Source organism: Diprion similis, chromosome 8 (assembly GCF_021155765.1).
Source record: "Diprion similis isolate iyDipSimi1 chromosome 8, iyDipSimi1.1, whole genome shotgun sequence".
Lineage (NCBI taxonomy): Eukaryota > Metazoa > Arthropoda > Insecta > Hymenoptera > Diprionidae > Diprion > Diprion similis.
The window spans coordinates 19,154,137-19,170,088 of NC_060112.1; the positions used below are offsets into that span (position 1 = coordinate 19,154,137).

Here is a 15,952-nt window from a genome sequence, read left to right on the forward strand (position 1 = left end):
AGACCAGCAGCAAAAAAAAAAAGTAGAAAATACGTCTATAGTTTTCTGGCTGCAACTTTCGATTTGTTGCTCGCAGCGTATTGGGACTGTGCTTGATGGTCCCTCGCAAAATCACGTGTGAACGGTGGTTCAACGAATCAATCGCAGCACTTTTCAGAGTCGTCGAGATTCTCGCCAAAAATCCAAATGGGTTAGCCTTAGCCTTTTAGCAGTGAGAACAGTGTATCAGAATATACCGCATATTCTCAAAACTTGAGACATTGAATTTTTTGGATACGTGATTTCAAAAGTGCTCATAGAACTCAAAAAAATCGGACTATTCTTGGAACTATTAGACCTGAAAACGAAGTAGTTCAAAAGTTTTTCAACATATTTGCGACTCAAAGTTGACTTTACATAAAACTTCGGAATACTAAATTAAGCATCTTAGAGATGCCACTATCGCTTATAAAAGATTTGATATTTTCAGGTAAATATAAACGATACACGTTCATGTATTTGATTGACATTTAAATCTTCGTTGTGTAATTTCGGCGTACATATTTCTTGCGCAAGATTTTCTCAACTTTTCAATTTCTCAATGACGATGGTATGTTACCAACGATTTGCACGCACGCGACAGTTCTTTGTTGGTCATGAAGAACTTCTCTTACCGGCGCGGTCAGTTACTTGGTTGATAATACGTCAGACTGTTAATACCCCTAAACCCGCCTAGGATCCGTCGAGCTGTTGTGAAAAATAACGCAGGGCTGTAAGTCTTCATTTATATAAAGTCAACGCTTGAGTGGTGTTTGAGACAGAAATCGAACAGGAGCAAGAGATCCATATCTAGGTCGTGTATCTATTGTTCGTGGCGGATTCGAAGGTTTTGCCGCCAAATTGTACACTCACACCACGCGCCAAATCGAACTGGAGTCGGTTTATGTTGCGTGTACATCATACGTAGTTTGATTTTGTTCCGAAAATATACCCTTACGAGTCTTATCCGAATATATTGCTTCACCGGAGTAATAGAATGTCGGTAAGTGATTGATCACATCGGTATCATTTTCCTGACATTTTGTTATGTATTTACGTCTAACCTGTGTTTAACCAAAAAACAAACCTCAGACCAAACCTTTATTTCAAATGAAATATGTCGTCTACTATATTATTGAAGATATAATTACTCACAGTATGTTTGAAAATGATTTGCAAATTCTTCTGTCAACATTTTTACCAAGTCAACGACCTAAATTCACAAGCCCAACTATTTTGTATGCAAATTCCATTCATTATTTATAAAAACAGAGTCAGGCAAGTTCCCCGGTTCCTTCCGGGAGACGAGATCAGCTCACATCACCGCCTCACGAAATGGAAGAGCCCTTTGAGGATGAAGGCAATTTGCTTGGAGCTGATACAGATAATGAAATGATCGAGGAAGAAGAAGATGGTGAAGAATTATTTGGCGATAACATGGAGGCGTGAGTGCTGCATTGAGACTAAAAAATCCCAAAGTCTAGAACATGTCAGGGTCTTACCTTCAATACTCTTTTTCATATAGCGATTATCGCCCCATGCCTGCCTTGGATCGTTATGATCCTAATATCGTTGATGACGACGACTATTCTGAAATATCTCAAGGGGACCGAGCAGCTGCAGAAAGAGAAATGCGCAAGCGAGATCGTGAAGCTGGAATTGTCAGAGATGACAGAGACCTTCTTTACGGTAAAGTTACATTAAATCATAGGTCAAAGCTTAATAATAAATCCTATTAATTCACTTTGAATTTAAAGTGAGTGACAATAGGTGATTCTGTTTATAACATCTAATCATACAACCTTATTTTCAATTCTATAACTAAAATTGTTAGATGAAAGCGACGATGACGAAGTACCCAAACATAAGCGTCGAATGGCTGAAAAAGCAGCTGCTGGTGAAATTGAAGATTCAGAGGTGAAGAAATTCAACAGAATTATTACTAAATTAGTTTCTGAATCGTTTGTGTCATAATTATCAGTAATCAATTTCGATTACAGATGATCGAATCAATTGAAAATTTAGAAGATACAAAAGGTCACACTATCAAAGAGTGGGTTATGATGTTGGGACCGCGAACTGAAATTGCTAACAGATTCAAGAGTTTTCTAAGAACACACGTCAATGCCAAAGGACATCACATGTACAAAGAGCGCATACGCCGAATGTGTGAAAGTAATCAGGTAACACCGTATTTCATACCTTTTTTAAAATTGATAATAATCTGTTACAAAGATCACATCGAAAAGTATATTCTAGCAAGTTCCTATCTTACTACAAGATGCCTCTTGGCCATATACATTCATTTTTTATTTTACAGTCTAGTTTTGTTGTGGAGTTCCCCATTCTCGCTGGAAAGGAACATGTGTTGGCCTACTTTCTACCTGAAGCTCCTGTACAAATGTTGGAAATATTTGATGAAGTAGCTAAGGACTTGGTTCTAACTATTTTTCCTAGTTATGGGAGAGTTTCCACTGAAATCCATGTAAGGATATCAGAATTGCCGCTCATTGAGGAATTGCGAACGTTCAGGTAAAGATACATAAATTCAGATTTGGGGGAAATAAATATATAAAATATAATTACATTGCATTAATCATGTGAATTTGTATCCCAACACCTGGTGACATCATCTTCAAGTTGATGTAGCATATTCGCATCGTAATTGTAACATCCAAGTGGCATTGTGTTTCAGAAAGTTACATTTGAACCAGTTAGTGAGGACATTGGGTGTTGTCACTGCCACAACAGGAGTTTTACCACAGTTGTCAGTTGTTAAATATGATTGTAAAAAGTGTGGATACGTCCTTGGCCCGTTCACGCAAATGCAAAGTCAAGAAGTTGATCCTGGCTCTTGTCCTGAGTGTCAAAGCAGTGGACCCTTCACCGTAATTATTTTCAAAATTATTTACAGTAATTCTTTAGTAGATTTGAATTAAAATTTGGTTGATCATGCTTCAACATTGTTTATTCATCGTTTTCAGATCAATATGGAGCAAACGATTTATCGAAATTATCAAAAGGTAACAATACAAGAGTCTCCAGGTAGAATTCCAGCCGGGAGAATACCTCGAAGCAAAGACTGTATCCTGCTTGCCGATCTCTGTGATAGATGCAAGCCTGGAGATGAAGTTGACGTGACTGCTGTTTATACTAATAATTATGACGGATCTCTGAATACCGAGCAGGTAAATTATATTTTAATATTCACAGGTGTAGCATAATTACGTTGTGAAACTTAATCGTCAAAATCTTTGGCTCCAAGTTTTGGGTAAAATAAATATCAATTAAAAACTTGTATTCCCCTAAAAATTTTATGCATCCATTACAGGGTTTTCCTGTATTTTCGACAGTATTGTTAGCCAATCATCTTGTTGTAAAGGATTGCAAAGAAATTGTTCAATCATTAACTGATGAGGATGTCTCCAGTATTTTGGCCTTAAGCAAAGATCATCGGGTAGCTGACCGAATTATAGCTAGTATTGCACCATCTATCTATGGACATGAATTCATAAAGCGAGCGCTGGCACTTGCTTTATTTGGTGGAGAATCGAAAAATCCCGGTACGCCATATCGCAGGATATGATATACAAGAATTTATGGTGTTTCCAGAAGAGTTTTGTCATGCTTGATTGAAACATTTTTTGCAATTAGGCCAGAAGCACAAAGTGAGAGGAGATATAAACGTTTTGCTTTGTGGAGACCCAGGAACAGCAAAATCACAGTTCTTGAAATACACTGAAAAAATTGCCCCCAGAGCTGTATTCACAACAGGTCAGGGCGCTTCTGCAGTGGGTCTTACTGCGTATGTAAGCCGTTCACCAACCACGCGAGAATGGACGTTAGAAGCTGGTGCTTTGGTTCTTGCGGATCAGGGTGTTTGCCTCATAGACGAGTTTGACAAAGTGAGTAAATACGATCTTATGATTATTCAAAATCTGTATGAAAAATATTGACGTACATCAATCCTGACTGTATTTGTAGATGAACGATCAGGATAGAACATCTATACACGAAGCAATGGAACAGCAAAGTATTTCTATTTCAAAAGCTGGTATTGTCACTTCTCTACAAGCCAGGTGCTCTGTTATAGCAGCCTCGAATCCAATTGGTGGACGATACGATGCCAGCATGACTTTCTCTGAAAACGTAAGGTGCATGTTTTCTACATGAATAAATTTTCAATTTCCGCGATTCAAATTTAAGCAAATAGTACTGATATTTCTTAGCTGGTAGTACTCTCTGCAAATCTATTGCCTAAGTAATGTTAAAGTACTTGAAAATGTACTTGTGAAGTAGCCCTGATCTTTCCAGGGATATGCCTGATACTGAAAACAAAAAAAAAAAAAAAAACAGGTGGGAGATTGAGGAAATAATAATTTCATATTTTTTAATTTTGCTAATTATAGAGCTGAAGTACACTAGTATGTTTTTACATAGGTAAAATATTGAACTCAACAGTTCTCATTATTGGCCATTTTTAAACATTGTTACAGGTAAATTTGTCGGAGCCGATTCTCTCCCGATTTGATATTCTATGTGTAGTCCGGGATGAAGTTGATCCTATGCAGGATCGGCATTTGGCTAAGTTCGTTATTGGTTCGCACATCAGGCATCATCCTAATAATGAGAATAGAACAATTCCACCTAATCTTGAAGAGAACCATACGGATTTGTCCATTCCACAAGATCTCCTGAAGAAATATATTGTGTATGCGAGGCAGAACATCCATCCCAAACTTACTAATATGGATCAAGATAAGGTGGCAAAAATGTACAGTCAATTGAGACAGGAGAGTCTAGTAAGTGGCACAACTACTAAGTAAATTTAATTAATGGTATTTATCTATAATAGATTATTTTATTAGAAACTGCCATGTCTTGAACATACCAACATAGATTTCAAAGTCGCTACTCGTTTTGTGCGACATTTTTTCATGTGTTTGTGTGCTGTGAATTTTGACTCCCTCCATTTTTTGGACAGGCAACAGGCAGCCTTCCAATTACGGTTCGTCATATCGAAAGTATGATACGAATGGCAGAAGCGAGTGCTAAAATGCATCTCAGGGATCATGTGCGAGAAGAAGACGTAAACCTTGCAATCAGAATGATGCTTGAGAGCTTCGTAGATACACAGAAATATTCTGTTATGAAATCCATGCGACAAGTGAGTAGCAAGATATTTTGTAAAGTCTATGCACATACACTATTCATGTTGCTATCAAAAACACATCAACTTTGTTACAGACTTTCCAGAAATATCTCTCATACAAAAAGGATCACAGCGAGTTGCTGTATTACATTTTACGTCAAATAACTTTAGATGCATTGACATTCAAGAGAGCATTCCAAGGTGGACCAGTTACAACTATTGAAATTTCTGAAAAAGATTTGATGGATAGGGTAATTTACTGAATTACAACTACTATTCTTATACGTCCATACAACATTTATTAATACGAATGGTTGTGTTAAATCTTTCGAATTGTCATTACAGGCTAAGCAGATAGATATTCACAATCTACACCCATTCTACGAGAGCCACATATTCAAATCAAACAACTTCATTTATGATCCCAAAAGAAAAGTGATAGTACAAACTATGCCTGATGCATCTAATGATTGAAGAACACGATAACACAAGATCAGTGAAGTGATGTTAAAGACTACTATTTCCAGGTGAAAATAAAAACTCATTGTGTGCCTTTTACAACCGTATGTTGAGCGAAGTTTTGTTACTTCCTTGAAAACCTGAAATTGTTAGATTCGACAGATTATTTAAGTTTAATTTCTGTTGATTATAACTGTAAACCTACCGCATGCATTCTGTATATGTGGTAACAAATATAGCTTCTGAAAGGAAATCGTATCTGATTTGAAAAGACTAGCAATATCGACTTGTCAACTAAAGTCTAAGAGTTTAATTGTATGATGAGGATACTATGATCAGCGCTTTCAAAGTAACGACCAAGAGTAGAAAGAAAAATTACGTTATTCTATCATAGCTGATTATCCCACGATGTTCTCGAAGTTGTTTTCGCTTTTTTGATCGCCCTATTAGTTGGTAAAGGTTCCTACCATTCAATCCCACGACAAAACGGTTCTGCCTCCCAAAATCGCAACACCATGCCTAATTCCTTTGTATTTTTTCCGTCTTCCGTTCAATTTTAGAAAATGCTGGAATAAATTTATTTAGATACCAATTCAGTCATCGCAATCGAAATGGATGTGTTATGTGTATTCCTTTCCTGACACTAGCAGCACTCTAAGCCATTTTCCATGGTCTATTATCCCAATATTTGGTAGAATCATTGTATGCGTAGCGAATGGTACATTTCAACCACATATACCAACAAGTATACCTAATACCGAATAACATTTTACTTCCGGGATGGAGCAGCGTTGGGAAACGGTTTGTTCACTTCATCAGGATGCGGGGCAACCTGATACTGAGTAACTGTAATACCGAAAATAAGATGACCAAACAAAACTCGTTACTATAATGCACTTCATACCCAGGGCCTAGTTTATGGTATATTATCCACCAAGTGTATGCAGGTGGCATAAAAACTATGACGTCAGCTGTCTTCTATTCCCGCTTCCGTGACCCGGGTCGAAAAGTGACAATTTAGGCCTGCTCCCAGGCATGAAAAACGACCATTTTCATATCTGCGTGAGATAACGTATATTACCATTTGTATGTTATATGATTTCATATTTTTATCCTCTCATCTTCGATGTATACGGGATATAACAACGATGTACACATAAACTGGAGTTGTGTCCAACTCTTTTTGCTTAGGTTTAGCCCGATGTTTACACCGACCACAGTATATCCTCAAGCTTTCGAAGATATCAGGCAGGGTGCAAAAAAATGTTTCAAGCGGTGGCTCTCAATAATGGAAGCAAAGGTGACCGCGGGTTCTATACGCTAATGTCTTTCCACCCGCGTTTCCGCGTGACGTGCTTATTTCTCGATTCCTTGCTCTGTTCCGTCGTGAAAGATAGGAATAGAATCGTTGCCCACTGTTCCGTGTGCAGGAGTGGGAAATTGCAAAATAAATGCAAGGTGTCGTTCTAGTTCGAAAGTAGGTAAAGCGGTGTGTAGGGAATGAAGTTCAACTCGCGGTCGCTGGTAGGCACCAGTCGAGCTGCAACTCGTAGAGGTCATTTCAATTTTCAGACACAAGTAATTACGCGAATAGATAGCTAGGCAACTACAGCGTGGGTATCAGTCACGATCGGGTGAGATTCAGTGTGACGGGTTCGCCAATGAGCCCAAGGCGCAGGTGCAGCATTCATCTCCATATAAACAACCACCTGTTGGTCATCCGTGATCCTCCGTCTCAGCATCACATGCGGTTTGCCGCAAATCGTGTCGCAATAATGCATCTGCAATAAGGTTTCCGTCAACAAAATTCAGTCAAACCGGGACATCGTAAAAATAAAAGACCCACTCTCTGTGGCAAAGCAGAATCCTATCTCAATTGACAAAGCAATGACTACAATCTATGACGCTATGCGCGCAGAGGATCGATTAGCTGATCGATTTGCATTTAAGCGTAACTAATTTAATGCAGGGCACGGATGCATATATGCAAAGCTAAGTCCCTACGGCCGGCAAACGGCCGGGTTTCACTGCCGTTCATTTGCCGTTTGCACCCAGAGGATATTTCCGATTTGCATCTCAATACCTCGCATTGAAATTGGCCATACGACAAGCCGCATAGGTATAGTCACTATCTACTTTCTGTGTGATGTACATTTTTCCGATATCTCAGCGCATGCAGTCTGCAGGTTCTATCTCTCCTGAGATTGTTGAATAAAAGAAATCATCGCCTCTCGAGAGTACGATGATGATTCGAAATTGAGCGCTGTCACGGATAATGGAATAAATTATACGGCGTGGGAATAGTTTGCGTTGTAACGACAATCCGCGTATCTTAAGAGTGGCAGGGCAAGGTGTGACGCATGCCGCGACTTGAAAGGTTGAGTCTTAAATTAAGACAATCCCCAAGTGTGCGGAGGTGTCGATAATGAACCTGGGAGTTAATTAGCCAGAGAGGTGAAGCGATAGGCGCCGCGTCGTGGAATACTGATTCCACGCCCGCTACCCTATCCAGCCACAACCTGACAGAAACGTCACGTAATTTACGCTGCATAGTCGCTGTTCGCTTATACTTGCGATACTTGTTATCCAGCCAATTAACAATGAAGGCTTAGCCTCGATTCCGTTCCCCCAACCAACACACCTGATCGAATATTCCCCCACCCAGCCAAGATCAAGATGAGCAATGATGGGCGAAAGGCACTTTCCGATTCCCAGAGTTGAGGTTTAGGAATAATCGTGGAATCGATTTCACATAATTAACTGCGGAAATTATCTAGGTAATTTTGGTTGAACCGCAAAGAGACGGACAATTTCAATACACACTTTTGGCATCGTGCATGGAAATGGCCTTCGGTGTTGCTTGGGACGTGCGGTTGTATTTGGCACGACACTGAGGGCGAAGGACGGCCGGGTCAATCTACTGGACATCTGCGGACGCCGTCGGAGAGTGCTTCCATTACACTGGGCGGTGGTCCCTCATTATATCGAGGGTAGAGGAGGCCAGTCCATGGCACAGATCTGATAGCCACACGATTTATGGGGACCCTGATGGTTCATTTAGTGCCGACAACGAGAACAGGGGCGGTCAAGGGTGCGTCTGCGTGAAGGAAAAAGTTGGCTGCATATACCTGCAACAAGTACCGTAGCCAATCTGAGCTGAAACTGATGATGAGGCTACCAGTGAATTGGCTCGGATTTTAATAGACTGTCATTTCAAATTGATTCTGCAGCCGATTTCTAATGAAGAAATGAGATGTTCTTTTTGGGGACTGTCTCATGTTTTACAATTAGCTGTAAGGTGCAAAGCTGTGTATGTATAATGAACACACGTACCATTCGAATTATGGAATTCAACGAATTGTTTTACAATTATTTCAACCATAATTTATATGCCTCATTCAGAGAACACACACGTGTATATAACGCGCACTATTTGAGCGGGCGCTGACGTAATATCTTGCCAATTAGGTACGTACGAAGTGTCTGTTGCTGCAGGTGCATTTAGGTTCGATAATGGTGCCGCTGGAAAGAAATGTATTTACAAAGTGAAGGGTGCGATAGCACTTTCTGACCGACGTGAATTAAGACATTAGGGTCATCGCGGTAAGTGCTGCCTGCTACCAAAAGTTAATTTTTTAATTGCTTCATTCGTGACGTAGTGAACGGGTTGTCCGGTTGTGCATACCAAGTCCAAATTACCTGACGGCGCACTTCATCCTCATATCTTTTTCTTCGCGGGTGGGAATCACGCCGTTTCTACGTAACCAAATAATCGGCCTCTCGCTCGACAACTCCTACAATTTCATCTCAAATACAATGTCTGGTATGTGTGCTTGGCAGAATTTTAAACCATGAATCATGAGTTTACTTTTTGCCTAATCGATGATAATAAACTTTTTAACCACGTTCTTTCCTATAATTATCTGGTATTAACACCTCAAGCATCTACTTTTCCTTATCCTGAACACGATTCTGAATCCAACCTGGTGATCTGCGAACAAGAGTAAAAAAAGACTTCACGATAGTGCAGGTTTATTTATTCAACCTGGACGATCCGGCATTCCAGTTAATTTTTATACCATTCACTGTAATTGTTACATTATTGATGTTAGTGCAACAGTATTGTGTAGTGTGGGAATACCGCGGCATTTTACAATCTGCTGTACATGATAATTGACATGTGTAGATATGAATTTTGTTACGTTAAATTGCCCAATCTGAATACACGTGTATAGGTATAATATGCCGGAGAACCGAGCGAAACAGTTATATTTCTCCGTGTTGGGGGCATTTCATAATTCAAGTCACAGAGTGGGTGCTATTTAAGAAAAAGAGCAATTTGAAAATACGTTGCACAAAGTGCCCACGCCTAAGTTATCGAGAGGAAGCGCACGCTTTTGGATTAATTGTAGTATGTTCATTTGATAAATGTTTCGTGTCTATATTTTGTTCCGAGGAATTTGATCATACGCACGCAGTTTTTAATAAAGTTTTTAAATTTCCAAAGACGTGTACGCCTGCGATAAATCTACGGCTCTGTTCCAGTATTCGAGCGGTCATACAGAGAAATTGAGCATGGTGTACTAATGTGTACAGATATACCTACATACTTTCACTGTATACTTGGAATCATCAAATAGGTGAATGATTACTGTGATTGCTTTTATTGCGACAGTAAAATTCCGCTAATAGCCTGCGTGAAGAGTGAATCGAAAACGTTTGACAAGCGTGAGATAAGTAACAAGAAAACGCAAGTTGGAGGATACGCATATAGATGCATGGCATAACATACGGTTGATGTGCGATTATAGAAATAATTCTGCTGGCCAGATATCCGCAATAACGGAGTTTAAATACCTGTAGTAAATGGCCAATCGTTGATATAAGTTTTAACTGTTTCAAGTTATGAGAGATCTCAACGGGCAGTTTATTAAAGTTGAACGCTTTCTAGATTAAATTAGCTGACATGATTTAATAGCTACGCGAAGCTCACGCGGCTATAGTCCAGCAATGATAATGACGTGATTTCCTAGTGGTTGAGTTGAATCAATGGATGGGAGATCCGCGAATGAAACGAGACTTGGAAAATCAAGAAATAAATAAGAAACACAAAAAAAGTTGTATCGCTATATCGACTTGAGACGACATAACCGCCGTGCACAGAAAATCCTGCGACTAATAAAACTTTGTTAATCCGCTTTATATTCGTCCGCACCTTGCATAAGGCCTGCAACTGTCCGTTCAATTTATTCATGGGTGAAATCCAATCTAATCCAAAGATATCGGAATCGTTGTAAACTTGTACGTTTTATTTAGACATAACGCTCTGCGGACGTTTAATGAAACTTCAGCAAACTGCTTCGGGAACCAGGGGATAAATACTTGAGAGAATATATTCTTGCAAATTGCGCAAATTATACATTCAGAATGTTAATTCCTCAGATCATGAATTGATTTGAATTGACAGCCGCGGTTAAACGCCTCTAATTCATTAATATACCTGCATGGGTGTACTAATTATTGATATCTCGTAACCACATACGTTAGTTAACTTAGTAATAATTTGAATAGTTAGGCTAGCCTGAGTCGTTCTCAAGTAATCAGCTGGGAGTCTATAGACGGGTTGTCGGTAATACTATGCGGAAAAAAATAAACCCGCCTACATGAGAGCAGTTTAACATTGCATTGATGCGGATAATGTCCGTTGGTGTTTAACATCGCAAAATCGGACAGGTAAACAGTCAATTGAATGGCACTTATTTTTTTTGCAGAGTTCCTTTTTACAGGTGAAGAAGAAGGGAGGCTCGTTCGACAAGAACTTGTTCTGTTAACACATCTTAGTCGTAGCGGAGTGAGAACTGCTACACGTAGAGCAAATAGTCTAGTTTAAAGTGCGGTGAATATAAGACATGTACGTCATACTGTGAGTAAAAGTATTGTAGAGTTGTCGGATTGGGCGCGCGATTCGCTTAACCTTGATTCACTTGGCAAAGGCGCAAAGTAAACACGGCGAAGTCGGCGCAACGATCTACCTTTCTAACCTGGAGTTAATCGTGCCAGTGAACTGATTCAAGCATTATGCAATTATGTTTACGGTGCAATCTTGCCTTGCTTGTAGAAAATTTGCGGCACTACCGACCAAGCGACACTTTAATTATACCGTTTTGCTCGTTCTTTTACCGTTCCCAAAGCGGAATTTTCATCACCCGGTCACCGATTTACGCTCGCGATTTCCGCTCCCATTATATACGCATATTATAGCTCTTCGTATAACACGATTCAAAACACGACGAAATCGAATCTGATTTTTTTTTTTCAGGTATTACAAAGTTACAGATAAACCTCGGTGGTTTGTGTTCAATCTCCAGCTCTCGGGGAAAACGTTAGACCCCAACTGTAAGTATACTATATACGTATCATCCTAAGGGTAAGGTAGAATAATTGATAGTAATTATTGTGGCACGGTGAGTGAAAGAAAAGAAATGTAAATAACCGACAGAGATACGTAAGTACCTTACGGTTTCGTAAAGAAAGTGCGTGCACGCTAAGCGCAAGCCGAGAGCACGCACCTTAAGATGCCGTGGGAATCGTGACTCCATTGCTCCTAAGTCAGAACCAAACCGTGCATGGCTGCACTTACATGCCTTTGTAAGCTCTACCGAGAGGCGCCTGGAAAGCATCTGGTGATCGGCCTGCAAGGACAGATACCTTCGTAGCCGAGGGCGCGAATGGAGGCAGAGGTAGTCACCTGCTAATCCTGGTGCTCTTGATAAACGAGAAACTACCATGACTGTGTTCACCGTAATGATCGGAGTGATTCGCCGTCGCTTCCCCCTTTGGTACGGGAAAATATCGGAACACGGGAATCGGGAGATCCTCCTCAACGTCGTCGACCATGCACGTTTCCGTTTTGTTTCTCAGGGTGACACTGAGGAGTTTGCTCCTGATGGTGCATAGAGACCTCATTTTCCGTATCCGATGATCATGAGCTCGTCTAGTGATCGGACGTCAATAATGGCCCGCTTCAGGGTGTTTTGAACCGTTGTGAGCACAGACCTTAAGAGTAAAGTTTGTCGGTCAGTGGGAGCGCTAATGTATAAAATGAGGGTTTTCTCTCCCATAATGGGAGGCCGGAGTAAGTTGTCGACGGCCCGAAGGCACGCGGACGCAGAGGTCACGAGAGGTGGAGACGAAAGCGGGATGAAAACTCTGCAGCTAGATTTATTATCATTCATCTTTCCTGTAGTTTTCCTGCAGGTGGGTATAGTATATACGACTTTGCGGCAGGAGTTCCATTCTCGGAGAATGGCGACGAGTGGACAAGCGATGCCGATGTCGATGCGGTACATAGCATGGAAAATTCCTTCCAGAAGGCGGCTTATAACGAGAATTAATTTATGTATCCCATATGGAAGGTGTCACCCCAGCGGAAGAAGCTGCAAGGAGCAGCCTATAACAGCTATGGATCGTACGCGAGAGTCGCATCGATTAAAACTGTCAATGACACCGAGCGTTTCTAAATGCATAAGTGATCAAGGCGCTTGGATCATAGCTTTAAAGAAAGCATGCATGGGTTTCTATACCTGAATCATTATCCTAGTAGAAGATAAAGAAGCATCGTGATTTCTTTACAAGTCTTGAACCTTCACTCTGGTGAACGGCTACGGTTTCGCGGGACCCGAGGCTCGTTGTCTGTACGTCGTTTGAGTAATCTGCAGTTGACGAGTTATTGTACAATAAAAATGATCAGCCTGCTTGCGTTCAGACTTCGGACCTACGGGGGTAATAATTTGCAAATGCGAGCGCGCTAGTCGTATATTGAAATTTAGTAGACGTAAATTGAACATTCCATCACCCCATAAACGTGCTAGGTAAGATGTATACGTCTACCATAGTGAAATATCTTCCTCTCGCTTCCTTTGTGCACATATACCTACCTGTACCGACATCTACTTATATCTATATTTCTTTGTAGAGTCATATACCTAATAAGTAATACACAATGATTAATACATAAGAGAGACCATGGAACACGGTGTAAAAAGAAATCACTCGTTATATCTGGACCCCAATAAATCAGTGATCAAATTTTGGTCACGCAAACTCAATTCCAGGTGTTATCATCATTCTACATATTCGTTGTTGCGGGTACTTATTACCTTTGGAGGGGAACGACGAATAATTGAGTACCGATAAAGCTGACATCAGTGTGGCGAATACGTGATTTTCCTAATTAACATCGACGGACCAGTGTGGATACTTGTTTGCGTGAAACCCAGGAACAAACTGGCTGAGTATAATCGTGCTTAATAAATGGATAGGTCATGCCTTGGGTAAATACAGGCACAAAGACCTAAAGCCATATAAATCATTTGCCCTCTGGATTTCTCGTATTTTACGATATGTGAAAAGAACTCGGTTCATTTCGGTTACATATAACGTATAAGTTATATTCTTTTGGCGATCTTTTTGCAGTTTCATCTGTAGCAGTTTGATACCTCTGTACAATTGTTATTTGCTTGGAATTGCCGGAGGCATTACGGGCTGAATCTTTTCGCCCGAGGCCACGACAGCAAAATGGATAGTAACACGATTCTATCGATCGGGATTAAACAACCTTATACTCGTACTTGAGAATATCCCCTAGTTGCGTTACATCGCGGGTAAGGCACGACTCTAGTATTTAAAGAGTCGAGGATACGTACGTCGTTCAGGTATACGCGACATACATTTGTTACAGGAGAGGAGTTCGCCGCCGATGCGCGATGCGGCGGTGTTTCGTCTGGTGCAGGGGGATAGGTACCTTATAGGAAGTGGTGGTGCTTGTCGGCAAATGCTTCAGGTGAAATGCGACTGCAGCTTCTTTTACGAGAGGTTTCCTCGGGCAGCTGCGATATCTAAAATCTAATGCATAGATTCATCGTAAGGAAGACGTTCCCGATTCCAAGGTTTCTCGAGACGAGACAAACAAGTTAGAATAACGAGGAAAAAAGTACGAAGAGAGACGAGTAAAAAATTGACCTTAGCCAGGCATTAATCTGGGATCATCTCCACTTGCGTGACTGTCTATACCTGCGATTACTCTGCACTTGCTTCTTTCTAAATCTATATCCGACGGGAAAATTTATCGACGTTCCTAATAGGTATATAGATATTGGATACCCATGCAATGTTATCTAGGTACATCTAATAAGGATCTTGGTGAGAAAAAAAGTTGTACGAATAAATATGCACTTCGCAGCACGGTACAAGACTCTGGTAATCTTGTCAAAGTGCATATAAACAGAGAGAGCGAGAGAGAGAGAAGTGCGATTCCCAGGATTTGAATGAATAGCGCGTCATCTTTTATTACTACCGTAAAATTGTTAACGTGAACAGAATTACACAATATGATTGGTTCAGTTGAGTCGATGGTTGTATGGGACGTTCTCGCGGATAATCGGAAACCTTCAAGGAATTCCAAGAGACTTCGGAACGAACGGTATATCAAAGAGATATCCTAGTGCTATCAAGTTTTATCTTGGGGATACCGTGCTGTGTAAATCATAACTTGGCGTCACCGTTGTTAGTAATGAAGATCTCACTTCTTCTGGCGGCGAGTGGCGCTTCGAGTTTATATTTTCCAAGTACGTACGGGCATGTAGGTAGGCGCATGTCCACTTACCTTTGGAGTTTGGTGGGGAAAGGGGAACCGACTGCCACAGCCATATTTGTAACTTCAGTGCTATGCGATAATTGTGGCAGATTTTCTTTTTTACATTTCCATCAATCGAATCGACAGACGCATGTCAAGAAACGATCTGATCTAGTTCTAGGCACGTGTTGGGAATCGATATTGCCGGTTTGTACGTGGTAATACTCTTTTATGAATAATCGTCGGATATACCTTACAGCCTTGTGCAATGTCGTAGACACGGCAGTCCTTCCATTATTTATCATTTTCAAACGATTGCAAAGTAGGCGTTGATTAACCGGATATTTCCTGTAATTTAAAAAATTTGATTCGCTGGTTTGAACACTGATCCCTGTGGATAAAAGTATATAGCTGTAAATTTATTGCAACCCTTTCAAACCTTCGACTAAAGTTGCCATGTGAATTATTCTATGTTCTTTCCGTTTGGGAAATACCGAGCATTCATTGCTTTCTACAACGATGGGTATACCGGGTCTTGTTGATCTATCAAAAAGGTTGGCCGGATATCTTTTTGGGCACACACATCATAATGTTTGCTTGCTGCGTGCTGTTCACCCGAGCAGTGGCGCAACACTGACAGCGCTATTAAAGATTATCGTTACGATATTGCCTGTCGATTAAATCTTACG

General features: G+C 40.5%; 1 protein-coding gene across 1 annotated transcript; it reads left to right on the forward strand.

The window, feature by feature from the left end:
* Window positions 1–879: 879 nt before the first annotated feature.
* LOC124409247 (DNA replication licensing factor Mcm2) lies at window positions 880–5,728 on the forward strand. Its single transcript, XM_046886752.1, has 15 exons — window positions 880–1,021; window positions 1,291–1,463; window positions 1,544–1,707; window positions 1,853–1,935; window positions 2,019–2,201; window positions 2,339–2,550; window positions 2,714–2,906; window positions 3,003–3,206; window positions 3,350–3,581; window positions 3,673–3,923; window positions 4,003–4,167; window positions 4,515–4,820; window positions 5,003–5,185; window positions 5,266–5,421; window positions 5,516–5,728. The coding sequence occupies exons 1-15, from the start codon at window positions 1,016–1,018 to the stop codon at window positions 5,642–5,644; spliced, it is 2,640 nt and encodes an 879-aa protein (XP_046742708.1). The 5' UTR covers window positions 880–1,015; the 3' UTR covers window positions 5,645–5,728.
* The last annotated feature ends 10,224 nt before the right edge of the window (window positions 5,729–15,952 follow it).